The 15,880-nt window shown below is 44.3% G+C and overlaps 1 protein-coding gene across 1 annotated transcript; it reads right to left on the bottom strand.

The window, feature by feature from the left end:
• Positions 1–2,055: 2,055 nt before the first annotated feature.
• On the bottom strand, positions 2,056–4,157 carry LOC143859514 (uncharacterized). Its single transcript, XM_077370194.1, has 3 exons — positions 3,747–4,157; positions 3,297–3,581; positions 2,056–2,613 (listed from the first exon to the last, which is right to left on the bottom strand). The coding sequence occupies exons 1-3, from the start codon at positions 4,155–4,157 to the stop codon at positions 2,056–2,058; spliced, it is 1,254 nt and encodes a 417-aa protein (XP_077226309.1).
• Between the last annotated feature and the right edge of the window lie 11,723 nt (positions 4,158–15,880).

Genomic DNA, 15,880 nt, shown 5'->3' with positions numbered 1-15,880 from the left:
TAGGAGTCATGGACTTAGGAGTGGACTCCCGATCTTTGCGGAGACGAGCCGTGGCGAACCAAACGTCGAGTACCCTAGTCTTAGTGAACTGGGTTTCGAAGGAGCTTTGGTTTTTGCGTCCGGGCTGGTTCCGGACCAGGAGTGGGCTCCCGGTCTTTGCGGAGACGAGCCGTGGCGAACCAAACGTCGAGTACCCTAGTTTTAGTGAACTGGGTTTCGAGGGAGCTTTGGTTTTTGCAGTCGGGCTGGTTCCGGACCAGGAGTGGGCAACCGGTCTTTGCGGAGACGAGCCGTGGCGAACCAAACGTCGAGTACCCTAGTTTTAGTGAACTGGGTTTCAAGGGAGCTTTGGTTTTTGCAGCCGGGCTGGTTCTGGACCAGGAGTGGGCTCCCGGTCTTTGCGGAGACGAGCCGTGGCGAACCAAACGTCGAGTACCCTAGTTTTAGTGAACTGAGTTTCGAAGGAGCTTTGGTTTTTGCAGCCGGGCTGGTTCCGGACCAGGAGTGGGCTCCCGGTCTTTGCGGAGACGAGCCGTGGCGAACCAAACGTCGAGTACCCTAGTTTTAGTGAACTGAGTTTCGAAGGAGCTTTGGTTTTTGCAGCCGGGCTGGTTCCGGACCAGGAGTGGGCTCCCGGTCTTTGCGGAGACGAGCCGTGGCGAACCAAACGTCGAGTACCCTAGTTTTAGTGAACTAGGTTTCGAAATCTGACGGACACGAAGGCATTTGTAAAAAAGAAAAGGTTCTTTCATTCACATTCAGGAGACATTTACAAAGTTTTTTGTGTGCCGGCTACTTCGCTACTGATGATATTTGCGAAGGTTCTTGGTGTTCCAGGCATGAGGTAGTAGTTGTTCCTCTAGTGTTTCCAGTCTATAACTTCCCGGGCGAATCACCTCTTTTACTCGGTAAGGCCCCTCCCAGGTTGGGGAAAGCTTTCCGGCCTTCTTGGGTTGGGAGATGGCAGCTTTCCTTAAGACCAGATCTCTAACTCGAAACTCTCTAGGGCGTACCTTCGAGTCATGATAGCGAGATACTTTCTGCTTGTAGGCGGCGACTCTTATTCGGGATTCTTCTCTGGCCTCCTCTAATAAGTCAAGATTCGCGCGGAGCCCGTCACCGTTGAGCTGTTCGTTGAAGTTGGAAATTCTGGCGGACGGGGTGCCTACATCGACAGGTATTACCGCCTCTGTTCCGAGGACAGGTTGAATGGAGACTCACCCGTTGGTGTGCGCGGGGTGGTGCGATAAGCCCATAGGACGTGATAGAGCTCATCTGCCCATCGACCAACTTTTTCGTCCAGTCTTTTCTTGATCCCTTGCAGTAGGATTCGGTTTGTGACTTATGTCTGCCCGTTGGTCTGTGGGTGTGCTACGGAGGTGAACCTCTGCTCAATTTTCAGGTCGGAGCAAAACTTCCGAAAGTTTCGGCAGTCGAACTGTTTGCCGTTGTCTGTTATCAAGGCGCGAGGAATCCCGAATCTGCAGACTACTGATTTCCAGAAGAAGTTCTGCACATTCTGTTCGGTGATCTGGGCTAGAGGTTCAGCCTCCACCCATTTGGTAAAATAATCAATGGCCACCACTACGAAGGTGCGCCTTCCGGAGGCCGGTGGGAAGGGGCCCAAGATATCCATCCCCCAAATCGCGAAGGGTAGCGGGCTGATGATTGGGGCCATAGATACAGCGGGCTGATGAATGGTGGGGGAGAACTTTTGGCATTTCTCGCATCTCTTTACCAGGGTCAGCGCGTCTTGTCTCAATGTCGGCCAGTACAGACCTCTCAGCAGGACTTTGATCGCCAGGGCTTTGCCCCCCAGGTGCTCCCCGCAAATACCTTCGTGTGTCTCCTGCAGGGCGTACGTGGCATCGCTGGGCCGGAGACACTTTAAGTATGGGAGAGTATAGGATCTTTTGAACAAGTTCTCGCCATCGAGTGAAAAACGGGCTGCTCTTTGGATCACCTTGCGCGCTTCTCTCTTGGCCTCAGGCACTTTCCCACTACGCAGGTAGTCGACAATCTCGTCCATCCAGCAGGGCTCGTGTTCCACCTGCATTATCTCAGCAGCCTTTCTTTCGATACTAGAGTCGTGTATCCGGATGCGGCCAGCTTGGACAGTACATCTGCCTTTGTGTTGTCCGCTCTGGGGATTCCGACGACCTCAAAACTTCTGAACTTGGAGGATAGTTGCCGGACCTGGGAGAGGTATTTAATCATTCGCTCGTCGCGGCCTTCGTATATACCTTGGATCTGGTTGGCGACCAACTGGGAGTCACAGTAAGCTTTCAATCTCTGGGCTCCAGTCTGGACTACAAGATTCATCCCGGCGAGGAGTGCTTCATACTCAGCCTCATTGTTGGAAGCACGAAATCCGAACCTCAAGGCGTAGTCTACTGCGAAACCGTCCGGCCCGGTTAAAACCAGACCGGCTCCGCAACCAGCCTTGTTTGAGGATCCGTCCACGTGCACTTCCCAAAGTGATTCGGCGATTGAAGGATCATGCTCAACTGGTGGCAGGGGGATGGTTCCTGCTCTGGCTCCATCTTCTGCTGGTTCTCCGGCTGTAATAGCACCTTTCGCTGCTGGGGCTTGGGCGATTTCAGGTTCGGTGATCTACTGGGGGATGGAGCATTCAGCTACGAAATCTGCCAATACTTGAGCCTTGATCGCGGGCCTGGGCATGTACCGGATGTCAAATTCACTCAGTTCCACGGCCCATTTAACCAGTCGTCCCGAAGTATCTGGCTTGTGGAGGACTTGTCTAAGCGGCTGGTCAGTTAAGACCTTTATCGTGTGAGCTTGGAAATACGGTCTCAACTTTCTGGCCGCCATTACCAGCGCGTAAGCCAATTTCTCGACCCGCTGGTACCTTATTTCAGCGTCGTGCAAGGCTTTGCTAACGTAGTAGACCGGTTTTGTTGGCTGCGCTCTTCACGAACTAGGACCGCAGCCAGAGCCAGGGGGCTTATAGATAGATACAAGATTAGCTCCTCACCGGGCTCCGGTTTTGTCAATAGCGGTGGAGAGGACAAATATTGCTTCAGCTCCTCGAAGGAGGTTTGGCACTCCTCTGTCCAGGGCGAGGTTTTGAGGCCTTTGACTGCGTTGAAGAAAGGGAGACACCTCTCTGCAGATTTTGAGACGAAGCGCCCCAGCGCGGCTATCATCCCCGTCAGTCGCTGCACTTATCTGATGGTTTTCGGCAGAGCGAGCTCCACCACGGCCTTGATTTTTTCTGGATTGGCCTCTATCCCTCTCTGGCTGACCATAAACCCCAGGAACTTTCCCGAGCTGACCCCAAAAGTGCACTTGGTGGGATTGAGCTTCATCTTATTGTCTCTCAGGACTTGAAACGTTTCTTCTAGATCGGAGACATGATCTTGCGAGCTTAGGCTTTTGACCAGCATGTCGTCGACATATACTTCCATGTTGCGGCCAATCTGATTCCGGAAGAGTTTGTTTACAAGCCTCTGATACGTGGCCCCAACATTTTTCAGGCCAAAGGGCATGACACGGTAGCAGTAGGTCCCTTGGTCCGTTACGAAGGAGGTCTTCGGGATATCTGACTCATACATTCTGATCTGGTTATATCCAGAGAAGGCGTCCATGAAGCTGAGTAATTCGTGACCTGCGGTGGCGTCGATGAGCTGATCAATTTTTGGGAGCGGGTAGCTGTCCTTGGGACAGGCTTTATTCAAATCCGTGAAGTTGACGCAGGTTCTCCATTTCCCATTGGCCTTTTTCACCAGGACTACGTTTGCCAGCCAGTCCGGGTATTGGATTTCTCGGATGAAGTCAGCTCTTAGGAGTCTCTCCACCTCTTCTCTGATCGCCATCTGCCTTTCGAGGGCGAAGTGTCTCTTCTTCTGCTTCACCGGCCTGCAGGTCGGGTCGACACCTAGTCTGTGCGAACTGACCTCCGGTTTGATGCCGGGCATGTCCGTGGGGGCCCTTGCAAAGACATCCGCATTGTCCTGGAGGAACTGGGTGACGCTGCACCGGGCGCCGTCGTCAAGAGAGGAGCCGATCTGGACTACCTTTTCATCATCGTTCTCGCACAGGGGGACGGAGACAAGGTCTTCGGCGGGCTGAGTTCCCTGAGCTTCGTCCCTCAGGTCCAGTAGCTCGATTGGCAACATTCTGCCCTTAAGCGCCATTTGGTAACATTCCCTAGATTGCGGCTGGTCTCCTCGAACTTCTCCCACGCCATTAGGCGTTATGAACTTCATCTTCTGGTGATAAGCAGACGCGACGGCGCGGATCAGGTTCTGACCAGGCCGTCCTAAAATAGCGTTATAGATCGAGGTGGCCCTCACTACTAGGAAGTTGACCATGGCGAAGGCTTGGCAGGGCGGCTCTCCGACGAGGACAGGAAGCTCGATTTGTCCCTCAACCTTGACTACTTCTCCTGAAAAACCGAAGAGATCTGAGTTCGCCGGCTTTAAGCGGTCGTCACCTATCATCATTCTTTCGAAGGGGTGATAGTACAAAATGTCGGCTGAGCTCCCGTTGTCTACCAGGATTTTCTTCAACTCCCAGTTTGCGACGAGCATAGTCAGGACTAGGGCGTCGTCATGTGGTAATATCAGGCCATCAAGGTCCGCGTCCGAGAAGGAGATCTCATTCTCCGTCTTTGCTTTCTTACTTCATGCATGGACGGCATTGACTCGGCGTGCATATGCTTTCCGAGCAGCGGAGGAGGTGCTTCCAGCCGCCGGACCGCCCATGATTGTGCCAATGACTCCTCTTGGTTGAGAGCAGTGTGCTTCTGGCGGTGGACTGGGCGGCGATGGAGATTGTCTTCGGACTGGGGGCGGTTGAGACCGCCGAGGGCTTCGGCCCTGGGGACCCTTCTCCTTGGGGTCACTCCCGCGGGTGTCACTTCGGACGTATTTTTTCAAGTAGCCCCTGCTGATTAACTGCTCGATCTCCTCCTTCAGCGGTCGGCAATCGTTTGTATCGTGTCCGTGGTCCCTGTGGAACCGGCAGTACTTTGACTTGTCTCTCCTGTTTCCCTTGGAGATCATTGGAGTTGGCCATTTTATGAACTCTTCTTCGCTGATGGCCGCCAGGATATGCCTTCGGGAGGTGTTGAGAGGGGTGAAGTTTTCCTCCCTCCTGTGTGGGGATTTGTCCCTTCTGACAACCTTATCGTCCCTGCGCTGCTTAGCATGGTGCCTGTCTTGGTTCCTTTCATCAGAGGTTCTCCTCCGACTCGAATCCAGAGCTGCCAGTGTCTCTTCTACAGATATGTACTCCTCTGCCCCGGACATTAGGTCTGCTAGGGAGTGAGGATTCCGGCGGGCCACTACTCGGCAGAAATCATTTGATCTAGCACCCGCGAGAAGCGCGTTCGTAACGGCCGAGGGGTCCAAATCTGGCACTTGGAGTGCCTCCCTGTTGAAGCGGCTGACGAAGGCTTTGAGAGGTTCATTATCCTCCTGCCGCAAGGTCATCAGGGATGCTGCTGTTTTCCTTGGCATGTGGCTGCTCATGAAGTGGCGGACCAGGTCTTCCCCGAAGTCATCGAAGTTGTTGATGGAGTTCGGTCGGATCCTTGAGTACCAATCCCTAGCTGCACCTGTGAGGGTCGTCGGGAATGCTCTACAGAGGAAACCGTCTGACGCACCGTGGAGGAGCATCAATGTCCGGAACGTCTCCAAGTGGTCGACGGGGTCAGTGGTCCCATCATACTGCGGGATAGCTGGCATTTTAAACCCCCTGGGTGCTGGGGCGCCCATCACATCGTCGGTGAACGGCGTTCTGCTCGAGAACGCCCTAGACACAGGCCGGCTTTGATCCTTAGCCAGCTCTTCGATTCAGTGGCCCATCTCTTCTATCCTTCGCATCATCGGGTCATCTTTATGTTCTGGTGACCTGTTTCTCCCCACGGATTGGCCTGCTGCGGAGCCGGAGTGGCTCTCCGGACTCCGACGACGGGACCCTGATTTTGTCTGTGGCGCGCGCTCTTCATGAGCTCGGCGCCTTTGCGCAGAGCGAGACCTAGACCTCCGACGGCGGTGCGGCTCTGTCTGCGCATGCTTGGCTATGGGGTGATGGACTTGTCCGGGGGAATGGTGAGTCCGGTCTTCACTACGGCGCGACGACTCTCCCCTGTGGATTTCTGGCCTTTCTAGGACAGGTTGTGGAGCTTCCGGAGGAGGTTGGGGGGGCGTCGGGAGCAGCTGCTGGTACTGACCAACGAGAGCGGTCATCTGTTGAAAGAGAACTTGGATTTGCTCTGGAGTCGGCATGGAGTTAAGGTTTACGGAGCGAGGCTGGTTCTGTTCAGCCGTGGCGGAAGCTGCCACTGCCAGTGAAGCGAGTCGCTCACTTCGAGTCCTGCCGGGTAGCACGGCTCGGGTGGTCCGTGCGGTTGGCACCCGCGCACTCTTGCGTCCTGCCATTTTTGTGAAGTGGTTGGAACAGCCTTTAGTTCAGGGGTCCCACGGATGGCGCCAATCTGTTAGGCCCGAAATCGGTTAACAGATATGACAGTGACGTAAGAGCCGAGCTGGAGGGCCCGAGGAGCTGAAATGAAGGAAATAGAGTCCGGATGAACTGTGTGCTGCACAGAAGCAAACGAGGTCAGAATGACCGACCCGGAGTGTACTCCGGACAGGCCCTTCGACACTCAAGTCAGTATGAGCCGGAGTGAAGAGGGAGTTTTTAAGAGTGGTGGATGAGAATTCAATACCCGATTTATGAGCTTTGGAAGCCTTTTTATAAGGAAAGTTTGGGGTAGGTGGGGAGTTAATGCCTCCAACGCAGGTGTCGACCGGCTATAGGTTCAGGTTCACCCACCCCGAGGGAATTACCAAACTACCCCTGCCGACAAGGGTCCTGCGGTGGGCCCTCCTCTAGCCACGTGTTGGAAGCTAACAGGCTGCTGCGTTATCGCACCCCATCAACGCTTACTATTTGGCAGACAATTCTCATATTAAGATTCAACTAGCATTAGTTGCTACGTTTGAGCATTGTTTCTTCTCCGAATCTATCCTTGAATTAGTACTTCCATAGCTTTAATCAGTCACTACAGTTTGTGGTTGTAATCTCTAAAGGTTCTACTCTGCATCCTATCGAAATAATGTCAGTGGATCTACAATGGTAGATATGTTCGTTGTAATTCCATGTTAACGACCGAAATACATTTACATTTATACTCTCTTCTATCATCATCTGGTTCTGAACACAATATGAACTGTTGAAAAAATATTTAGCTCAGTTTCTATCTCTCAACACGACTTGATTTCCACCATAACAACAAGTCAACAAGCTCTCTATTTCCTTTGAGTCTTTGTTGATTTAGTTCAATTAGAACTATATGTGGATTTCAGCTTAATTCAGCGCAGAATTGTAAGTTTTAATGTAACTTTTAATCCAACCGATGATTACTTCCAAACATAGATCTGTTTGAACACCTCAAACGTTCAAGATCTATTCTTTTATACCTGACATTGTGAATGTCACCAAAATTCCAGCCATATTTCTTTCAGCTTCCAAACTTCTGGGTCTGTACACCAAACTTCAGGGTTCAATCTTTAAATTTCTGACAATTTCTCGTGCTACTTCTCGTCATCTTGATCTACGCCATGAACCAAGGGAGAATCCCATGCCCAAGTTTTGAGGAAAATTCGGGCATAGGGTGAAGGGGTGTGACACGCCATACTAGTGTGTGTTTATCACCAATGTCCATATGCTTCAAGCAAGTTCCATGTGCTCGGCCTAGTCAAGACCCTTGACTTCAACCCCTTGTTAGTTCTTGAGAGTAGTGTTCCTCCATTTTATTCTATGAAAAAAACAGTCTACCCTCTATTACCTTAAGCCCCAAGGTCCTTGGCCAAGACCCGCTCAACATCAGTTGGGCTTGATGGGTTCTGATCATTTATAAATGAGATTATAATATTATGACAATCCAATTAGATGCAAAATCTAAAGTTTCCCTCACATTGGCCAAAATGACCCGAGGCACATCAGCCAACTGGACATCTACAAGTAAAGAATTGTTTAGGTTTGGGCAGTGAGCAGCCAGAATGCTTGTGTTGATAAAGTAGTGATGAATCCCACCAGCAAAATGTTTCTTATGGAAAGTCCATTTATGCAGCCCACACCTCTGTTCTAACTTCCTCAATTGATCAAAAATTTTGATTTTCAGTAACTCTTCTTCAAACAACTAACTAAATAGGTATTTATTCAGAGTCCCAATACTAAAACAAATGAATCATTAACCAAATAACTATTCCAACTACCCAAAAAAGTCATTCTTCGCCATTGGGCTAATGTATATTCCATCGTTGGGTAATCAATCACTTTCCTGCACAATGAATCATACAAAATGTAGTAAAATAAAAAAGAATAAAACCAAGATTATCGAACCAATACCCTGCAACAAACATAACTTCAAAAGCTACAAAATTAAAGTGAGACAGGATTTATAACTCTTACTTGTTGCTAGGTTGCTTCTCCTTCGGTTCATCTCTGAGAGGCAAATCATGGTCCATGTCGTCGATCTTTGTCCCCTCCAAGTGAGCATTATTATCAGTAGATGCATCACTCTTCCTACCATTTATAGCTTGTTCTTTATCCCCACTAGACTTTTTCTTAGTTTCGTTTGTAGATAAGTTAACCCCCTCTTCAAGGGTAAATTTCCCTTGCATAGCCTCTTCTTCCGTTCTTTTCTTAGGCCTCCCCCCACTTTCAGCACCGACCTCACTACATGGTACTGAGGATTCACACTGCTGGTCAAATCCCCTGATTATAGGATTTAAACAATACATATTTAACAAAAAGTAATAAAATTGTCTTTAAACAATTCATGATCCAACTTAACATCTCAGCAAGAGAAACTAGTTCATAAGGAAACTGTCACCTGGCAGAGTCACAATCTTGATCAAGAGCAACAACCTTCCTTTTTAACCGCGTGACACGGTGGCTCTCACCTTTTATCTTCTTCTCCCTCATGTATTCATCATTTGCCTTCTTATCCAGCTTTTCCTCTGCTTTGGAATTTTTAACATCATGTTTTCTTAAGATTACCGAAATAGGAAAGTCATCTTCATCTTCGCTTTCCAAAAGTAGAGTGTTGGAACTCTTAATGATGACTTGCTTCTGTGAACCATCATCATTATCAGAGTCACTGATGTGATATGAACCATCATCATTATCGGAGTCACTAATGTGATACTTCTTCTTAAGACGTCTGCGAGTGCCATTACCATTTGCAGACTTTTCACCATCAACTATCTCCTCAATTTCAACTGGAATCAGAACCAATAACATTACAAATGGGAAGAATGTTCAACATTTGGCATAGTATTAAATCTCAAAAACGACATGTATGAATTTTCATTGTCTATCGATGATTCATCAAACAAAGAAACATTAATTATGGCATAAGTACTAAAAATTTCACATACATAAAGTTTTTTACTAATCCATCTATATATCACAGACATGCACACATTCATGCACTATTGAACATACATAAAAGCATACTCGCACCCAACTTACATATCAAAAATAAATAAATAAAATAGAAGCATACTCGAATAACTTAATTAAAAACATAAACCAATTGAAAACAGGCATACCTCCGCTATTGGGTTTAGGAGAGGCATGAAATATTTTGAGATCACCATCATCAATGAAATCATCCTCATAATCATCTTCAGTGTCATCATAATCACTGGATTTATCAGTATCGGTCTCGCCAATATCTTCCCCATAAGAATCACTTGAATATAACAGTAAAGGAAAACAAAAAAAAGTAACACAAACAAGATTTGGTAAACAAACAAAAAATGGTTGTTGGCTGCTTCTTTGAATCGATTAATCATGTCCAAATTACGTAAAAATTCTTCTTTTACGAAAGAAAAAATAGGAAAGAACAATAAATAAAAGGGGAAATCCGTGAAAGTATTAACTATTTTCTGGAAAGGATACGTTTCTTCAGCATCATGATTGATTAGAGGTCTCAAATAGTAACCAGTAAGATACACACTCTTTGGACCAAGAACGGAGAAAACGACATCCTCCTCCTCCTCAAATTCAAGATTCAATGAGCACCACTCAGATATCTCAGGCAAAAGAGCGCATAGTAGAACCGGACTCTTATTGCCAATGTTACATTGAACAACAACCCTTTGCTTTGTTTTTGGACCAGAACCAAGTGTTGCCTGCAATAACACTACTTTTCTCAAGCAAAACAAATGAAAACCAACATCGAAACGGTAGATGCTACAATACTCAATAAAGAAAATTGTCGAAACCCACAAAATTTCGTGAATTTTACAAACCAACCTGACCAATGTGAAGCCTTACTCGTGTCTCGTTGTTTTTATGAGTATATGGTATTCCTGACTTTATTTCAACCCCTGATAAAGAAATGAAAAGGAAGCAGCCATAAACTCCATTTCATCAGTAAAAGAAGATAAAAACATAAAGAGAACACATTGTGTTATGTTCTGTTCATCACAAACCGATGGATTATGGAAATTTCTACATAAGATCACAAGGAGATGAACATCGTGAATAAAAATGGAAAAAAAATCAGGAAATTGTAGGAGAGATTAAGAAAATACCCACCCCAAAATGTCATTTTCAGATAAGGATCGTTCGAAAGTTGGGCCTATTTGAGTGAAGTGATTTTTAACTGTGGCACCCTAGAACCCTGTAGACAGCTCAGTTCTGCAATTGCAATACTCTTTTCTAGATCTAGTGCAATTATGTCTGAATCTGCCCTAGATGTATTATATGAAAGACAATATTATACCAGTAAATATCTGCTCGAGTAAATGATCTCTGTATATGAAATGCTTGTGATCTGAAACAGAAGATATCAAATAAATTTCATTATTCATTTCAAGGGAACAAGAAGGGTATTAGAGTAATATTTAAAGTGGGAAAAAGAAGCACGTGAGATGAAATTCGCAATGCCAAAACTAATTTCAAGGAATGTTTTTTCCATGATACTGTTTTCTCAAGTTTGGTTTGAATTCTATAATTTCTTGAATTTTAATTCCTACTGTTTGTAATAGGTTTGGCCGTGCTGGAATTTTTTTTCATCAAATCTTAGTTTCCTCCTTTAACCAAACATTATATAAAAGAGAGGACAATCAGAATAATAAAACCTTTGCAGTCTTGTTACTCTATTTGAACCATTAATTTTGTTGAGGATAGACCATCAGTGGAAACATGTCACTCTGCACAATAATTTTATTTAAGATAAAATTACTATGGAAACATGTCACTCTAAATAGTAATTTTATAGAAGATAAAATTGTATTGCCTTCCCCTTGGTTTGGTCATGTTCACTGATCTCTCATGTATGTATAGTTTTTAGAAACATTAATAGAATTCTAAACAAAACCAGAGCGAGTGCTAATATCAGTCTACTGTGAAACATTGTCACAATGTTTCTAATAAGGAAATGATATCTATCCAGGCTTCCTTATTTTGAAAAGGACACCCTTCCCTTTACACTTTGATAAAGATATACATACCAGATGCAAAACTTCAAGGTCGAGCAGAAAATTATAAACAAAACCAAAGCAGGTCATAATACCAGCCAACATTGAAGCATTGTCACAATGTTTTTAATAAGGAAGTGATATCTATCTGTGTTTCCTTATTTTATAAGGATAGTCCTCACTTTACTCTTACAATAGAGATGTACAAATCAGGTGCAAAACTTGAAACTCTACCAGAGCTCTATAACAATGTAACACAAAAAACCCTTAAATGTCTCCAGCAAAGTAGATGCTATTCTCCTTTTGAAAGATGAAAGTATTGAAATTCTAACTAAAAAACCCAATTGAAACAAACCAATATATACAAATTCTCATGGCAAGGTTTCAACGCCCAATAACACAGGAAAATACAGTATGCTCTCAATCAAAGAAAACACAGGGCGTTTTCTATGTTCATGGCGGTTAAAGTAACTGATACTGATACCGAATAAATGCATTTCGATGCAAAAAAAAAAAAAATTAACACCCAAAGAGATTTACATTAGATTGTTACGTGCCTAATCGGCCGTAACGAAAATAAACAAAATAAAAGAGAAATAGAGGGGGGTAATGGTTGATTCGAGCCAACCGGACCTCCTAGCGGCTCGATTCGAGAGGAGCCATGACTCTCCAAAACAAAGTCTCCTTTGCTGTAAATTAACTTCTCTTCTGTTTCCTTTCATTAGATTACTACTACATAAATACAAGCAAGAGAGAGTGCCACATCACAAGCACACTTACCCACTAACAAGACACATCACAAATAACTAACACCCACTACTTAACACATACACCATAACTAACACCCATAACTTTAAAAACACATTCCCACAACTAACACCCACACCATAATTATTATGCACATAACATTCCTTCCCCCTTAGAATCGACCTTGTCCTCAAGGTCGAATTACTGTAGAAAATATTGTATTTCACCAGGGTCCCAAATCTTGTTGGGCACACTTCGACTGAGAAACACAATCAACTTTAGACCTCCATATTCTTCAAAAGTAATGAGTGTGATCTTTCAAACCCCGCTGTTAAAATTTATTACTCTCAAAGTTGGAAAGGAATAAAAAATTTCATCCTCATCACCATTGATTTTCACGATTTTCTCTACGTGAGCATCTACTTTCTCAAGATATAACTTTGCTCCTTCTTTACGCATTTCTTTGATCTCTTCGCTGATTTTTTCCAAGCCTTCCGTGATTCGCCAGTACTCCTCCATCATTTAAAAAAAACTTCACTTTGATTTGCCGGAAATCATCGCGTAGGGATTCCAAAAGCTTTAACGGCACAGCCATGGCGTAGGATCTACCCCTTTGATACCAATTGTTACGTGCCTAATCGGTCGTTATGGAAATAAACAAAATAAAAGAGAAATAGAGGGGGGGGAATGGTTGATTCGAGGCAATCGGACCTCCTAGCGGCTCGATTCGAGCACACTTACCCACTAACAAGACACATCACAAATAACTAACACCCACTACTTAACACATACACCATAACTAACACCTATAACTCTAAAAACACATTCCCACAACTAACACCCACACCATAATTATTATGCACATAACATAGATCCTATATGGTCTGAAAAATCAAATCCAAAGCATACATAAACAATCGATGCCAAAATACTACAACCAATAAAAATGGTTTAAAACATATGAACAAGTGGCCCCTACTAGTCCTCAAATAGATTGTAGAAAGAGAAGTTAATAGGTACACTGCAACACCCAATTCTCAATAAAGTGTAAAACGAAAGAGATTTCCTTTGGTGGCAAAGCAAGCAAAATATCTCGATGCAAGTTTCATACTAAAAAGAAAACCGAAAATAGAAACTAAATATCTAAACGAAAGTCTTATATGAAAATCAAATGGAAAATCTCTCTCGACCCCAGAAGCAAGCAAGCTCCCGCAATACCTATCAAAAGAAATCCCTCATCAGCAACCAATTTTATCAAAGCAGAAAAGAAAAACCTTGTTAAAACGAGGGAAGAAGAGGAGTTATATGGTACTCTTCTTCACCACTAACCCCAAAAAACCTTCTCCAAATTACTCTTGTACTGCCCTCGGGAAGGCGGAAAGTCACAAAGGCGGGAAAGATATACATACATTTTTTATTCTAAAGAGATCATGCCGTCCAGTTGGTCCATCTGATCTACACCGTATACTGGTGGGCCATACATTCTCATCTAGTAAGTGAACAAGAAATATTTCTTTTTAATGACCTTTCACCGGAGGAATGTTAAACTGAGGGGCGCTCTTGCAGAAAAATATTCTGGCACATTATGATGCGTAGCAATATAGCATAGGGTGATTAGTTAATGGTAATTACAAGCATGGTTTCAAATTTCGGTTTCGGAATGCATTCCGGTCCTCACCAAAATTTCGGCCGAAATCCAACGAAATCAATTAAAATAATATTTTATCTATGGATTTTCGGTAGGTAGTTTCAGCTGAAATTTCGGGAAAATATTAAATAATGAACAGAATAGGGATTTTTGGGTGATATTCCTTAAATTTCAGACGAAGTTTTGTTAGAAATTAATTAACGTTTCGAGTATGCCCGGTTTCAATTTCGGTCTCCACCGAAACCCAAAATTTTGAATTTCAAATTGAAATTTAAAACTGTGCTCTCGCAGTCAACCACCCGGTTGACATTTTTGTTGTATTTATTTTCCCTTGTTTTTTTTTATCATTCGTTGTATCTAATAGATTTTATAGTCCCTAATTTACTATATGTTTTTCGCTACTAATCATTTATTAGAGGGACTATGCATGCAATGCGGGGGAAGAATGTTATTTTGGATTGAAACGTAAGTACGATTAATTGGAAGTGTTACACGTAAAAAAAGAAAAGACAAAATCGCCCAATTAGAAGTGGACACGTGGCACGTTTGGACCCAAACTTGCCCGGGACAAAGATGTAATTTTTCATCTCTTGTGGAAGCCCTAGAAACATTAAAGCCGCAGCTTCAAACCATGACCGGCACAGGATAATCTTGGAAACCAAAATTCCAGGAAAACCAGCCAATAATGAGAGAGTTTTGGAACTTTCATAATTGGCTGAAGACTGTCGGTCTATGTAAAAGTGACCAAGTCCTAAAGGTACAGCTTCAAAAACCATTATCTTATTTTTATCGAGCCTCGCTCAACCTTCATCTCTTACGCTTGCTAACTTAGGCATGGGGGAGCCTCCCCTGAGTCCAAAAATGTCTTTTACTTGCCTGGAGGTTGCAGATCTTCATCCCAGGAGCCATCTCAGCATTGTTCGAATTTCAGTAGAAACAAATTGATTATGTCCACGGGAATTAATACAAAAAAAAACTTCAAAATCTTAACATGGCACCAAGAAGAAGTGTCTGCGCAAAGCGCAAACTCTGACCGGAAGGTACTATTGCCCCTCAAGAACGGTACTCTCAGCAATATGGCTAGCTCCCATGATGATCCTAACACTCCAATCCCTAGAGATTTCTATAGTTTATCTACATATTAGAGGGTTAGGATCACCCAATGGAGATGATTTTTGGGTCACGGTCTAGAAACATTGGGGCCCAATAATTGAATGCTTTGGATCTTCGAACAAGATGGCCTTCATTGTTTTAAAAATAAAAATAAAGTGTCACCTACGGACGTAATACACACTAGGACCCACCTATTACATGGTACTACATGCATCATATAACCCATATCCTTTAGAAAAAATCATTGAGGCCCATTGTTGGAAGATCCAGGCCGTTCATTTAACGAGCCTCGACTTACATATGTTGTGCCCCAAAAATCATTTGCATCAGATTATCCTAAACCACCAATTTAATACAACAACACCTCATAAAAATCTCTATCGTTGAAGAGTCGGGATCATCTTAGGAGATGATTTTTGATGCAAGGCCTATGTACGTTGGGTCACAACAAATGTGACTTTGGATTTTGAAGGTGTCCACATTCCTTAAAGATCTAAACCATTCCTTGTTGGGCTCCACGAAGGATATTTGTTCAAAGAGAGAGGAGAGAGATGTTACAGTTGGTGCCCTAAAACCTAGTATATTTTGCATGTTGATCAATAAAAGTTTCTTTCATGACAATTAATGGGTAACTAAAAGTTAAATATGTGTAACATGATACTTATGATTGACACGTATTTGTCCTTAGGTAGCAAAGTAGGAAACCCATGTTCATGGATTCACAGATCCTAGGGAGCAAGGAGATATGGGATTCCGGTTATTTGCAGACCTTAATAGTTCCTAGTTGGGGTTGAGGTTGGACACCTCCTCCTGTATAGAACTAGCCTCTATCTTGCTAACATACACATGATGTGGAGTGACTTATCTCAATCACTCGGGTAGTGGACCCAAAGCAAGATAGAAT

The sequence above is a fragment of the Tasmannia lanceolata genome, unplaced genomic scaffold, assembly GCF_043159265.1.
Source record: "Tasmannia lanceolata isolate RefF3 unplaced genomic scaffold, GAP_Taslan_0.1 ptg000031l, whole genome shotgun sequence".
Lineage (NCBI taxonomy): Eukaryota > Viridiplantae > Streptophyta > Magnoliopsida > Canellales > Winteraceae > Tasmannia > Tasmannia lanceolata.
Note: the sequence above shows the minus strand (reverse complement) of the source record. Positions and strands in the feature narration are given on the sequence as shown.